At 39.3% G+C, this 15,230-nt stretch overlaps 1 protein-coding gene across 6 annotated transcripts in view; it reads left to right on the forward strand.

Moving 5' to 3' along the window:
* The window catches only part of ANKRD11 (ankyrin repeat domain containing 11), a 211,237-nt gene that overhangs the window by 111,737 nt on the left and 84,270 nt on the right, over positions 1 to 15,230 (forward strand). For all 6 annotated transcript variants that reach the window (XM_072117443.1, XM_072117439.1, XM_072117442.1 and 3 more), the window contains one exon: positions 14,333 to 14,474. In XM_072117443.1, coding sequence (XP_071973544.1) covers positions 14,388 to 14,474 — 87 coding nt within the window. In that variant the 5' untranslated portion in view covers positions 14,333 to 14,387. The remainder of the gene's footprint in view (positions 1 to 14,332; positions 14,475 to 15,230) is intronic.

The raw sequence follows: 15,230 nt of genomic DNA on the forward strand, positions 1-15,230 counted from the left end.
CTTTAACCCTAGGTTGTCTGTACGATTCCATCATATACTGCCATACTACAGTATGGCAGTAAATGGGGATTTTACTCCTCATTCATTACAATGTGCTGATAGCACACTGTAATGAATGGGTTAAAACGAAGTAGCCTTGGTTATTCGGAACACCCGAGGCTACCATGGCGATGGATCGCTGCTCCCGGATGACATCACTGGGAGCGACGATCCTCAGAAAGATGGCGGCGCCTATGCACTGCCATCTTTTTGAAGCTGCTGGCAGCTTTGCCTGCGGCGATCAGCTAGAAAACGCCCACGATAGGTGCTGGCACCTATTTTGTGGGTGTTACCGGTAAGCCTTTGCTGCAATATGCAGCAAAGACTTACCGACTATGGAGAGGGCTCTGCCCGTGAGCCCTCTCCATGCACCGGGACCCGGCCGCCGCCGTGAATCTGTTAAATGAGAAGTTGTTGACTGCAACCAACATTCAGAAGCATCAATACAAGATGGCACAACTGGCACAGTTCATGATGCTTTATAGTAAATATGGTGTTGCAAATGTGGGTGAATACAGTGTGCCAGCCATGAGGTTTTGCTGCTCCTGAAGTCGCAGCTTGTCTGGATAGTTTATATTGGTTGTTATAAGCATCCACAAATGTTTTTTTAGATTACAGAAGTTGGGGATGGATGCCATACACTAGCAAAGGCCTTTGCTATTGTACGTTCTGCTGTCTTCTCCAAGTCTACTAACCTTTTAAATTCTGTTTTCTGCTGTATACAACATGCTACATACTGACATTCCTTTTGATCAGCGCATGTGCTGAGCGTGAGTAAAAGCTATGTGAATGAAGCCTTGGGCTAACTGTATATGTTATGGAATGGCTGTAGGTTTTATCCCAGCTGAAAACTGTTTGGTTTCTGATGTAGTTTATGCAGTGATTGTGTTGTGGTAGGAAGCTTGACGCTAAAGGACATGCTAGGGTTCATAAATACGCAGCCAAAAGCAGTTTAAGCTGCCTATAAAGAAAACAATATGTATGCAAATTGGCTTCTGTGTTAGAGTACAGGAGCATCTGCAGGCATGGCTCAATGTAAAAAGGGTGCTGGAAGCCGTGACTGATGCCCATTGCACAATAGTGTAGAGACGCTAATATGCATACAGTTTGAAAAAGGAGATGGAGGAACAGAAAACTTTTTCTTTTGGGGAGCAGGTTGTGATTGTTGTCCCCCTGCAAAATGCCAGTTTTACCCAGGGATGTTTTGGGGAGGTGATAGACCTCCTTTAACCCCTACGGAACTCAGCCTCTTTTGGCCTTAAGGACGCGGCCGCAGGGGATTTTGAATGTTTTCTCGTGACACATTGTACTTCAAATTAGTTTAAAAATTTGAATGATATCTTAAAATAAATTAAACATTTACAATGGATTAAATGAAAAAAAGCTCCACAAAGTTTGATTTCTCCCGAGTGCACTGATACCCCATATGTGGTGGTAACCTGCTGTATGGGCGCAGGGACGGGCATAGGAGGGGCCATCCATTTTTTTTTTTTTTTTAATGTGGACCTATAGGGGCTTATTTCTTTTGCCACATGAGATGCACTTTTCTGGTATGTAATTTTGGGGCATCTATAGCTAATTGGAAAGATTTTATTAACCATAAAAATAGTATATTTTTATTTTATGGGTAGCCACGATTACGAAAAGACCTCATTTATATAGATTTATTTTTTCCCATTTGTACTGAATAAAAAGTAATTTGGCAAAAATGTTGTTAATTTTAGCATCACCGTCTTTCATATGCATAACTTTTTTATTTTTCGCCTCACAAATCTGTTTAAGGGCTTATTTTTTGCGAGAAGGATTGTTCTTTTTAGTGGTTTTTGTGTTTTTGTTTTTTTTTTTTTTTTTTTTTTATATAGAGTGCATAACATTTTTTAAATCACTTTTTAGAGCAAATTTTATAGGGTATTGAAAATTATCTTTGGAGCTTTTTTTTTTTTTTTTACGGGGTTCATTTTGCAGATCTAATAATGATTCTGTTTTATTATGCAGATTGTTACAGACGCAGGGATACCAAATATATGGGGGTTTTGTGTATTTTATTCAATTGTACTGAATAAAAACTCATTTGGAGAAAATCTTGTTCATTTTTGCATCACCATCTTTTCATATGCATAACTTTTTATTTTTCGGCTGACAAATCTGGTTAAAGGCTTATTTTTTGCAAGAAGAGTTGTTCTTTTGAGTGGGCTTTTTTTTTAGAGTGCATAACATTTTTTAAATCACTTTTTGGAGCATTTTTTATAGGGTATTAATTAAAAACTATCTTTTTTCTGAACTTTTTTCCCTCCTGCGTTTACCTTGTGGGACCAGTAATGATTCTGTTTTATTATACAGATTGTTACAGACGCGGCAATACCAAATATGCGGGGTTTTTTGTGTTTTTTATACTTTATTAAGTGTTTTTATGGGAAAGTGACATTTTAGAGGCTTATATTTTAATGTACGGTATTTATTTTTTATTTATTCTAATGTGTAGTGTTCAGTGTTTTTCACTTTCTTTTTACTTATACATACTTGACCTTGAACCAGTGATGCTCTGATCGCTGGCTCAAGTTCAATACTTCTCTACAATACTATTTTATTGTAGAGCAGTGTAATATGTCTGGCATGCAGGCGCATGCTCAGACAGTTTACAGTCAGACCCGGAAGGGGTCTGACTGCCAGGGAGACCGGGCAGCTCCGGGGCACATGCTAGTCCTCGGAGCTGCCCAGAAGTGGATCGGATCCCCTGCGCCGCTTAGTCATGCTTGACTGCGGCGTGTAAGGGGTTAACACCCGCTATTGGAGTCTGTGATAGACAGCTGATAGCCGCTGCTTCTGGTGCCGGCTCCGTTCATGAGCCGATGCCAGAAGCAGGACATTATAGCACATCCCCGTGCGCTTAGCATGTAGCCCATGGGACATATTATAACAGTGGTGGCGAACCTATGGCACTCGGAGGCCTCTCTGTGGGCACACGGGCTGTCTCCCAGGCACAGAGTTTGCCAGACATGGCATCTTCCTGCAGTCTCAGGAAGTCGAGGTAGTGCCCTGCTACTTTAAAGTGACTCATCCTGTGCTGCTTGGTCCTGTCCAAAGAGTGAAAAGGTCTGGACAGGGTCGGATTGGAGCTCAAAGATTCTGGTAGCAATAAGTTTACTGCCTAAATTGCCATGTTGGCACTTTGGGAAAAGCTAGAGTTTTTTGGGTCTCTTTTTGGGCAATCGATCTCTTAAAGGTTCTCCATCACTGTACTATAACGTCCTGGTGCGCCTAGGGGTTAATAAACTCTTGTGCAATGTGCCATCAAGCATGTCCTTATACATGTACATACTCACATCTTCTGACATCCTTTGTAAATAGTATCACTATGCAGATGCAACCATACCACATCTGCATATCGTGTGCTTATGTTGGTTTGCATGACTTTATCAAATGCCATTATTTCTCTTTAGTTAACAAGCAATGTTAATGGGCACTACCCTATGTAGGTAGAGCGGTGTAGGTGATGCTGGCTGTAGATGACCCTTGCAATTTGAGCTCTATAAGCAGCACTTCCAGTAGTGTCCTTCTTGCTTAGCAATGTTCTGACTCGCTACAGTACAAATGATCTATGAATGGGGGCCTAGCTACTGAACATGCCTGTGTAATTGGGAATCTTGTGGAAGGAAAAATGTTGGGTTTAATCTGATGGATTATATAGACACAGAGGAGTCTTGCATGTGTCTGTAAGCAACGCAGGAGAGATCTTGTTCTGCTGCTCATAAAAAGATATATTAAAAGTCACTGGAAGACTTAATATCCCTTATATATGTGTGTTATAGAATATAGTTTCATCTTCAGTGCAGGAAGCCTTAATCATAATAAAGGGTACATAAAACTATAGCTCAGATTTGAAGAATGCTAAACTAGAAGTAAAATGTATGTTAATGTGGAGGCAGTTGTAGCTCGCTGTGTATATGCCTTGTCCTCTCTTCTACCCCACACAAGGTTGTGATTTCTATGATCCAGGCTGCACTGCTGTAAAATTTTGCATTTTGTCATGTGGTGAGAGGTGTTGATGTACTGTCCACTTCTACAACTAGAGAAATCCACAGCATCTTAAGGAATGTATTGTTTCAGGTAAGTCCTTGGTGTTTTGCTCTTACAGTAGTGTTCTCTAGTCTAAGACAACTTCATTATTTTAACTTCAGGTTAGTCTTGTATGCAATACCTTGTGACCTAGTAGAGGGCAGGAAATTGCAGCTTACTTTCAACATCCCGCCAGTCATTTTCTCCACCCTGTCAAACAGGTCTGTTGTATCTGTAGCCTAGTTATGCACTGCAGATGTCTGTGGAACTGGCAGGGGAGGGGGCTGCACTGCCTCCATGTAATGCTCCCGTGGGTGGAGTATGACCTTAATAAGATTCTCTTTGCTACAGTCCGTGTGTTTTTGTTCGTGTAGTTATCCCCCATGAACAGATTAGTGTTACGTTTTGTTTTCAACATATTGCAATGGCTCTTGTCTATAGGATTTGTGAATTGGTGTGAACTTTCTCTCGATCGGGAACTTCGGACACTTATAACCACCAGCAAGGAGACTGACATTTTTAATGAAAAAGTATGAATAAGAGATTCCTACATTGGTATATAAGCCATAATGCAATAAAAACTGTTTTGTTTTTTACCTGATACATTGTATTATCAGTGTAACCGATCTTAAAAACCTCATGAAATGTATAGTTGGATAACGGACTATAAAAACACTGAAAATATATACAATTACTATCCCCTTATCACCGACACTAGTTTTCAGCTCAATGACCAGACTCGATTTTTCAAATTTGACAAGTCTCACGATAATTGGTTATAACTTCGGAACGCTTTAACATATCCCGGTGATTTTGAGAATGTTTCTCATGACACACTGTACTTCATGTTAGTTATAACATTTAAGTGATAAGTTTTGCGTTTCGTTCTGAAAAAAAGTGAAAATTTGGCAAAAGTTTGTAAAAATTCTTCATTTTCCAAGTTTGAAATGTTCTGGTTTCCAGACAAGATGTAAAACTACCCAAAAAGTTTGATAATTAACATTTACAGAATGTCTGCTTTATGCTGAGATGATATTTTATGCTTCCAGTCATTTTTCTAGGATGTTATGAGGCGCAGAACTTTAGGTGCCATTTTTCTTATTTTCATGAAAATTGCCAAAACTCACATTTTGAGGGACAACTCAGCTTTCAGGTGACTTTGAGAAGCCTAAATAATAGTAAAACCCCATAAATTACCCCACTATAGAAACTTCACCCCTCAACATATGTAAAACAACTTCTATTAAGTCCATTAACCCTTTAAGTGTTTCACATGGGTTAAAAAATATGGACCTGCGATTTAGAAACTATAGAATTTTTTTGGAAAATACATTCATTTAGGCCAAAACTGAAATTTTCAGAATAAATTAAATGATGAAACGCACTGCAACGCTTGATGCCCAATTCCTCCCGAGTGTACTGATACCCCATATGTGGTGGTGACTGCTGTACGGGCGCACGGCCGGGCATAGAATGAAGGGAGGCGCCATTCACAGCAGATTTGTATTGTCACATTGTACGACCTATAAATTTTTTATTTTTTTTTTTTGGTAATGCAAACTTATGAGGGCTTACTATGTACGGGATGAGATACAATGTATAGATAATTTATTTTGGGAGTCTAAAGCTTATTCATGAGATTTTATTAACTGTTTCAAGGGGGACACAAACAAAATCATCAATTTTTATTTTGGATTGTTAGCATTTTTTTCCCCTGCTCACCGTAACGTAAAAATAATATTTTATCTTTATTCTCTGGTTCACTACGATTGCGGTGATACCTCATTTATATAGTTTTTCTTATTTTTGCTCAATTTTCCTGAGCAAAACCAATATTGGAGAAAATCGCATTGTTTTTACTATTGACAACTTTTCAGGGCCATAACTGTATTTTTCTGTTGTCAGATCTGGTCGAGGGCTTATTTTTTGCGAAAACAGTTGTTCGTTTCAGTCGTATCATATTAGGGAACGTAACTTTTTTTTGATCACTTTTTAGAACATTTTTTGTGATGGTGTTTGATGGAAAATTGTATATTATGGGAAGTTTTTGGAGTTTTTTTTACGTAGTTCACCGAGCGGGTTCAATATTGATTTAGATTTATTGTACAGATTAATACGGAGATACCAAATATGTACGTGTTTTTGTGTTTTATTTACTTTATTTGCATTTTATGTGTTACTGGGGAGATTATGGGACTTTTATTTATTTTATTTAATTATATTATAAATTTTTTTTTTTTAACTTTTTTACATTTTCTACTTCTTGGCTTGAATAAGCGATCATCCGATCGCATATTCAAGCCTTTACACTGCAATACACGGGGGACACACTTGCACGTAAGGGGTTAAACACCCGGGATCACCGAGACCCGGTGTCCCGAAATAATCTTCTAAAGCGCCGCCGTAGAAAGGCGTACGCGTCAGAAGAAGTACCCTTAATGACCACCGTAAAAAGCCGATACAGCGGTCATTACGGGGCTATACATGGAGATTCTGTGTTCTCTATGAGCTGTGCACTCATGGTGTAAAAGTGAAATATTTCCGAAATCTTTATGCTCTAAAAGTGTTTACCATATTTGTGGTTATGTTGAATGTTGTAGGGCAGGTAATATTTAGCCCTTTTGCAATTGGATTAGTTACCCCTGGATGGCAGTGATTGCTCAGATAGCTGTTACTATGGACATTCCGTCTTTATAAAGAAGACTACGGAACAGGAGACACGCCCCCATCCCTGCTCACAGCTGTTACCTTCATCTTCTCTCTCCTCAGCTTTCCCTACACCTGTATGCTGTATAAACACATAATCCACACTGACAAACTGCAGCCACCCCCTCCCCCTAGCACCTCACACAAGGAAATGGCAGGAGACCATCTCCAAGTCTGCATGCTGTGCACAGATGAGAGAGATGGCGGGGAGGGGGGAGAGAGATGGCGTCGAGGGGGGAGAGAGATGGCGTCATTGGTCAGCCGCAGGTGCTTGTGATGAGGTGACAGGAGGAAGTCCCGCCCTCCATCTTGCTGATTGTAGTTTTTTTGAGAGCTGGAAACCCTGGTTTCTATGGGCCAAAAAAGATACTAAATGCAGACCAAGAGGCAAAATACTTTGAGGAATGATTCCTATGGACACCGGGAGAAGTATTATGTATTTGTTGTTTTTTTTTTTTTGTTCAGAATGACGCTTACACTTTAACCGGTTAAGCACTCTTTCCTGTTTTTTCCATGTCCATTGTCCATTTTTCACTCCCCACCTTCAAAAATCAATAACTTTTTTATTTTTACACGTAAAGAGCTGTGTGACGGCTTGTTTTCTGCGTAACAAATTGCACTTCATAGTGATGGTATTAAATATTCCATGCCATGCCATGTACTCGGAAGCGGGGAAAAAATTCCTAATGCAGTGAAAATGGTGAAAAAACGCATTTGCGCCATTTTCTTGTGGGCTTGGATTTTAAGTCTTTCACTGAGCGCCCCAAATGACATGTCTACTTTATTATTTGGGTCGGTACGATTAAGTGGATACCAAATTTGTATAGGTTTTATAATGTTTTCATACATTTACAAAAATTAAAACCTCCTGTACAAAAAAAAATTTCTGGCGCTAATAACTTTTTTTATACTTTGGTGTACGGATAATATTTTCAATTATATCATTTTTAGGACTGTACGACCTTTTGATCACTTTTTATAGATTTTTTAAAAAAAATATTTTTCAAAATGGCAAAAAAATGCCATTGGGCGCTATTTTCCGTTACGGGATTAAACGCATCGAAAAACCGTATTTTGATAGATCGGCCATTTTCGGCCGCGTCGATACCTAATGTGTTTATGATTTTTACTATTTATATTTATGTCAGTTCTAGGGAAATGTGGTTGATTTGAAATTTTAAGTTTTTTTATTATAATTTTTTTAACTTTTTTTTTTTTTTTACTATTTTTCAGACTCGCATTGTAATGAAGGGGTCAAAACGAAATAGCCTCGGGTCTTTGGAAGACCCGAGGCTACCATGGAGACGGATCGCCACTCCCCGATGACGTCACGGGAGCGGCGATCCCAGGTAAGATGGCGGCGCCCATGCACCGCTATCTTTTTGAGGCTGCCAGCAGCTGTGCCGGCAGCCATCGCTGTGATAACACCCGCGATCGGTTGCTAGCACCGATCGCGGGTGTTACCGGTAAGCCTTTCCATGCAGCGCGAACCGACCACTTGTTTAAGTGACCATAGAACATTTATTGCTATCTGTGTAACTTGCAGCGGTGTATAGTCATCTTGATTGGGGGTTTTTTTTAAATTTTTTTACTTATGGGTGGAAAATCCATTTTATCCCTTGTCAATCCAGTTAACTTTTGGCTGCAGTAATATTTATGATTTTTGTAGTATTGGGTAAAGGCTGGCATATCTGTAGCAGCAAATTCTCCAATAACAACCTGCAGCTCTGGAAATCCTCCATCCCCATGGAGCACTGATCAGTGCGCTACAGTTGCCAGGCAACTGGGTGTAATATGCAGGAGCATGTGGTTAGCCTGCCCCCACTACTATATACAGGCTGTGTCATTATTGTAATGACCAGGACACAAGTGACACATTGTAGGCTTGTGTTGTGTTGACTGTATGACAGCCTCTGCTTGCCTCCAAAACAAGGTACAGCAGTATATAAACATATGTACGTAAGTAGTAAATACTGTATGGAAACCTACCCTTTTTTATTTTTGCGTTTAGGAGTGCAATTCAGCCAAGTATCTTCAATTTCATTCCTCCTGATACAGAAACAGAAATTTTGTCCTGCTCAAGGTCACAATGGATCCTTGGACTAAAGCCAGACTTCAGTGTCTGTGTGCAACATGATAGCCGTGAACACGTAGCATACTGCAGTGGTGCCGAATCAGGAATCTCTAAATCAGACCCGATCTCTAAAAATTGCTTTGATGGCAAAATAAAGATAAATCTTCCCCTTACGTGCAGAGATGCATCTGAAAAAATGATTGAGTCCCTGATCTGGGCATCACAATTTGATCTTTATAATGTAGGTTGAGAAATGTTTTCTTTAGACAGTGTGAGGTTTTATTCTTGGGTTTAATCTTTGCCTAATGTTGTAGGTCCGTTCTTGAAAGCTTACTGTTCTTCCAAATAATCTCTGCAGCACCTCCCTGATATTGGGGCCCAAGCCAGTGATATTTGTTTGTGATGAAAATAATTTTGTCCTTTTTTGTATTTTGGATGTCCCTAGTTAAATATAATAAAGTTGTTTCTAATTTCTCCTGTTCCCGGCAGGTCTGGTTACAACATGTACCTGAGTGTTTGTTGAAACCATGTTTTTATTCCTGACCTTGTTTCCTGGCAACACTGCCCGGCCTGTTCAGTCTTTTGTCATTCTGTGTTGGCGTGCAGCACTTACCTAGAAGAGAAATAATAGCGGTGTCAAGATTAAAGGCACCATGAAGATGCTGTAAACTTGCTTAGAATACAGAGTTCTCCCTTAACCATGTGTTGTACGCTGCTGCAAAATAACCTTATGAAGCCATTGACCAACTTTCTGCTGCATCTTCAGTTCCAAGCAGTACATGCGCATATTACTGCCCTGATCCTCTCTGGGTCAGACTCTCCTTATGTCTGAATATCACATTGCATTAATCTTTGGTTTGTTTCGATGACTGAGTACACTTAAACACAACCTTCTCTGAAGCTGAATTCGTGCTTGGAGTTATGCTATAAAGAACTGATAGGTACACTCAAAAGATTTTCCCACACTAAACTAGCCCCTCAGGTAGTCGAAAAAGTTAAGTACAGTCTTAAAGGGATATTCTCGTCTGGGCACTCACATTCAGTTTGACTAATCTGCCATATGTAAATATTTCTTCAATTAGATGTTATAAAAAAAAAAAATGTTCCTGTGTGTAGATAATTTTCCATAAATGTAGGCCTGTGGTCCCTTAGAAACCAGATGGCCTCCTCAGATACGGCCACCTCTGCTGGAGGGATTGCACAAAAAAACCAAAGGTTTTTGTATATGAAATATCCAGGAGTTACTACATGTCCCGGATATGGCTGGGCCATATTTGGGGGAGTTTGCCGGCTGGGGCCATATACTGCCCATATCATTCTTGCCCCTTCTGGAAGGTTCTTGCATGGAGACCCAATCAAAGGTAGATTGAAAATGTTGTGTTTCATCCATTTTGTAATAATTGCGCTAACAGTTGTCTTCACACTGATCTGCTGCCTATTGTTCTTTAGCCCTTAAAGGGGTATTCTCGTCTGGGCATTCACATTCAGTTTCACTAATCTTTGATATATAAACATTTCTTTAATTGGATGTTATTAAAAAAAAATGTTCCTGTGTGAAGATAATTTCTCATAAATGTAGTCATATGGTCCCATAGAAACGAGATTCGTCGGTTACGACCACATCACACTCTGGCAGTAGTGGCCAGACATGCGCTATAGAGCCCTGTCTGACCTCCTGGATGCAGCGTTCATTACTACAGGGCGGCTCTAGGACATGCAGTAACTCCCAGACATTTCATATACAAAAACTTTTTGTTTCTTTGTGTAATCCCTCCAGCAGAGGTGGTCGTATCCAGGGACACAGTCTTGTTTCTAATGGACCATATGACTACATTTATGAGAAATTATCTTCACCCAGGAAGATTTTTTTTAATAACATCTAATTGAAGAAATGTTTATATATGACAGATTTATCAAACTGAATGTGAATGCCCAGACGAGAATACCCCTTTAAACACATTAACTGAATGTAAATGAGTTGTCTCTGAAAGGCTGTGGGGAAGAGCTTGGCCTGATTTGTTGCTTTTCTCATAGCTTTAACTGTGGAGGAGATGTATTAATATAAGTATCAATGAGTCTTTAGACCAGTGTAGAACTAGACATTATGGTCCTTAATGATATAACTGAATAGAACAACTTTTCTTGCAAAAAAGTTCTCAACCAGCTCTGTCAGCTGAAAAAAAAGCAATAATAACTCAGGAATAACGGTGATATTAACCCAGAAAGGGCTAATAAATTCTCATCAATAAGATATAGATCCACCAAATTAAAGTATCTGTAAAGTGCATCTCAACCTGCAAAAAATAGACCCTTATGTCCACACTACCAAATAAAAGCAATTTTATGGCGTGTACAATGTGACAAAGCTAATAGTCTCTGAATGGGTGCTTCTTCTCTTCAATGCCCTGCCGCTTATGGGGTACTGGTGCAAATAGGACAAATTGGGTAAGAAACTTTGCAGTTCATTCTAGAATTTTATCTTTTGAAATGTTTTGTTTTTTTTTGTTTTTTTTTTTTTTAAACAAAATTTCAAAATGTACCACCATTTTGTTTTAACCAATGTGAAACACTTACCGTAAAGGGTTGATAAATTCCATAAGTTGTTTTAGGCGGGCAAAGGGAATTGGTAAAACTCCATAAATTAACCCATTTTAGCAACTATTTAGGGCTTTCAGTCACTTGAAACCCAAGCTGGGTTTTGGCGATTTTAGATCATGTAAACGTGTAAAATCGCACCTAATGTGTTAAGTCTCCTAACATCCTACAAGAATGAGGATGCATTAAAGGGAACCTGTCACCAGGAGACCCATTTTTAGCACTCCCCCGGTCCCCACAGAGCATAGTACATACACTGCTAAAGTGTTTTTGTTTTAAAAATAGGTTTTGCAGAAAAAAGGTGTTATATAGTAACTTTCATTAGCATCTGCTGTGTGACTAGGCAGTTGAAAAATTTTACACTTTTTTTTTTTTTGTTTTTTTTTTTAAGAACGAAATGCAAGACTTATCACTCAAAGATTTTTTTGACACATTTTTCAAATAACAAAATATAATTTAACTATGGAACGCTTTAAAATATCCAGGGGATTTAACCACTTATTTTCAAACAGGTGTTGAAAGGTGTCACTGTAGGCAGTGTTGAAGGTGCAAAATGACCAAGTCATTAAGGAGTTAATAAACCCTGGACCAATTAAGTGTGCAAATTTCCAAAGTGTTAAGCCAGTTGGGCACACTGTTTTCTGTTGCTTTCTGTATAAATGTTGGAAAAGGTGTAAGTCAGTTTTTGTGGCGCACAATTTGACAAACTGTCCTAGTCCAATTAACCCCTAACATTCAAAAATCTTACTTTATTTAGTGTAGAGAGCTCTGTGAGGGCTTAATTTCTGCGTAACAAATTTTACTTCGGTGATCTTTTTTTTAATTATTCCATGCCATGTTCTGGGAAGCTAGAAAAATAGATTACTAATGTGGTAAAAAAACACATTTGTCACTTTTGGTTCGGTACAATCAGTGATTCCAAATTTATATATAGGTTATATTGTATGTTAATACATTTTTCACACATTAAATCAATGTGTACGAACAAAATTTGTTTTGCCATCTTCTGACCCTAATATTTTCATACTTTCGTGCAGGAGCTGTGTGAGGTGTCATATTTTGTGTGAGCTGACATTTTAATGCTAACGTTTTGAGGAATATGTGACCTTTTGATCACTTTTTACTACATTTATGTTATGTAATATGGTGTAAAAGTCTCGTTCTGGACATTTGTGCGCTATTTTCCGTTATGATGAATCATAGGATTCCTGCAAACTGCATTTGTTCTAGGGAATAGGTCAGCCACCAGCACCAGCTAATGGGTACCAGCGGCTGCCTCCTGTAATTCAGTCTGCGCACTGAAAAGTGGCAGCCACAGCGATCCGTAGCTGTGAAGTGGTGCGTCATGAGCGTGCATATGCTTTACCTCAGAATTTTTTCCAGATGGCTTGATAGCCTAACCTTATTCCTAGAAATTATATTTTGTATATAGACATGTTAGGTTTTAGAAAGTTTGTGTGAACCTAGTTCTTCTGTCAGTGAAATATAAGGATTTTTTTTTTTTTTAAATGAGACAAAGGCTAGAATATGATTGCTATGTGTACGAGTAGTTAAAAGCTTCAAGCTTTATAAGCACTCTAGTCACATATATATTTACATTTTTTTTTTTTTTTTTTGGTTTTGGCATATTGATAACAGTAACGTTTGAAACAACAATCAAACTGAAAGTCAGGAAGTACTTGGAGATCCTGCTGAAAATATTTGTCTCGCATGGATGTGTACCTAGGGACAATTGGTCTGGATGCAATAGCACCTCAATCTCAAATGTATTTTGTTTTCAGCCACAGTTGGGATTATGTTAAACGCAGCGCCTATGGTTTTAAGTGTGTTAGAAGCAATACCTGATCTATGCTTAACCGCTGCGTTCAAAGTGTTAGCCAAATCTTGCAGTCCTTTTTCGGTTTGTAATGTATAAAACTTTTTTTTTTGGTCTCGAACACCAATTTAGTAACTCCTTTGGCTGCTGTTCTAGGTATCAGAATAGCCTATTGATGCCGCAATCCACATTAATTGCGGAAGTTGATGTAATAAGTGTGGACCCTGCTTGCAGTCTACTGTGATCCCCAGCCGGACTTTCTTGTATATGCGCATTCTGCATAGTTTGGCGTACCAAGGCTTGGACTGCCAAACCACATAAACTAGGTCAAGGGTGAGATCTTCTCTTTTTCTGTTTTGTGTGTGGAATTAAATTTGGAAGAAAGCCATATAGGTTGTGAAGACCCTGCCACTGAAATGAGTGCATCCACCCTCCAAGCCCTCTGCATCAGCGACGGCAGCGCAGACTAAAGTTTTTGTAGCAAGAACATGGTCTCAAACAGGTTTATTTGTCCATACTATAGAGTTATTTTTGTAAAACTGTGTCAATGCTATTTTTGGGAAGGACAATTTTGGGAAGGACAGCGGCTGTAGAGGGGCTTATTCACAGCGCCGGCCGAACATTCAACCAGCGCTGTGAATAAGCGCAGAGTAGCCACTGTCAGCGAGCCGCATTGGGGCGTGAAGGGGATGTGTCAGCCGGCCCCCTCATGAATATGGCCGACTGCTAGGTGACCTGTATGACGATCCGACCTCTTATTTGGTAAGAGGTCGGATCGATTTAAACCAAGTTTGCGCACAAAAAATTGAATAAACATAAAGGGGCTGGGGACAGGATTAGGGGGAACATATTTGGTGGGGGTATTTTTCGAGGGTGACAGGTTCTCTTTAACAGGTTAACTGCCGCAATCAATACCAGCACAGACTGCAGCAGAAACAGGCGTCTGGTTAGCTCCAATGTCTCACTCTGTTGTTAGAATTGTGTATATATGTACCACTTAACTCCTTAAGCCATATTAACGTCTTCTTTTGTGATTTCTATTTCAGACTGATGACGAAGCGATAGGGGCATAAATGAAGGCCAAATAAGCAAGGCAAAACGATGCCCAAGGGTGGGTGTTCTAAAACACCACAGCCAGAAGAATTCTCTCTCAGCTACGACATGGTGGAGAAACAAACTGGGAAAAAGGTAAACATCTGCTCTGAAGTCTTCTTGTATTCATTGCATTGGATATGGTTAGATAAAGGTATGATAAATTGCTCGGCATCAGGCTTATTTTGTTACAGCAACATTTATTCTTCAGTAACTTTTTTTTATTTGTTGCTCAAGGTTTAAAGAGGACCTGTCACCTGTAGAAACTGGTCCTAGTGCCGTTTTTACAGGTGACAGGTCCTCTTTAACAAATGACTCGGTGTATGTAACAAATAGGACTGATTCTTGGCTTTTCAACTACAAATGCAGTAATTTTTTTTTCTCTGCATCTAGATACAAGTTAGTACTTAGTGTTTATGTTGTACCGGAAAAATCCCTAGAATTTGAGCATTTAAAGAGACCTAGATGAAGCCCAAGGGATCATAATGTTATGGAATTGCAGTATCTTTTCCAACCCTCTAGGGCAGTGATGGCGAACCTTTTGGAGACAGTGCCCAAACTACAACCAAAATCTACTGATTTACAATGAAGTGCCAACATGGCATTTAAGCAGTAACTTAATGCTACTTATTCTTCATCTTTCAATTGTATCGCCCCCTGAGGCCACCAATACAGTTGAAAGGAGGGCAAATTCAGACTCTCTCCAGGGTCTCTGTGTACAGAAAGAATGGAGGATCCAGCAAGAGGACCTCCAAAGATAATGCACTTCTGTCAAAACCTTCTCACTTTTCCAAACATCCAATGGAGTATTGCTTTAAAATAGCGCTGAGAGCAGTATCTCTTAAGTTGACT

Source organism: Engystomops pustulosus, chromosome 7, assembly GCF_040894005.1.
Source record: "Engystomops pustulosus chromosome 7, aEngPut4.maternal, whole genome shotgun sequence".
Classification (NCBI taxonomy): domain Eukaryota; kingdom Metazoa; phylum Chordata; class Amphibia; order Anura; family Leptodactylidae; genus Engystomops; species Engystomops pustulosus.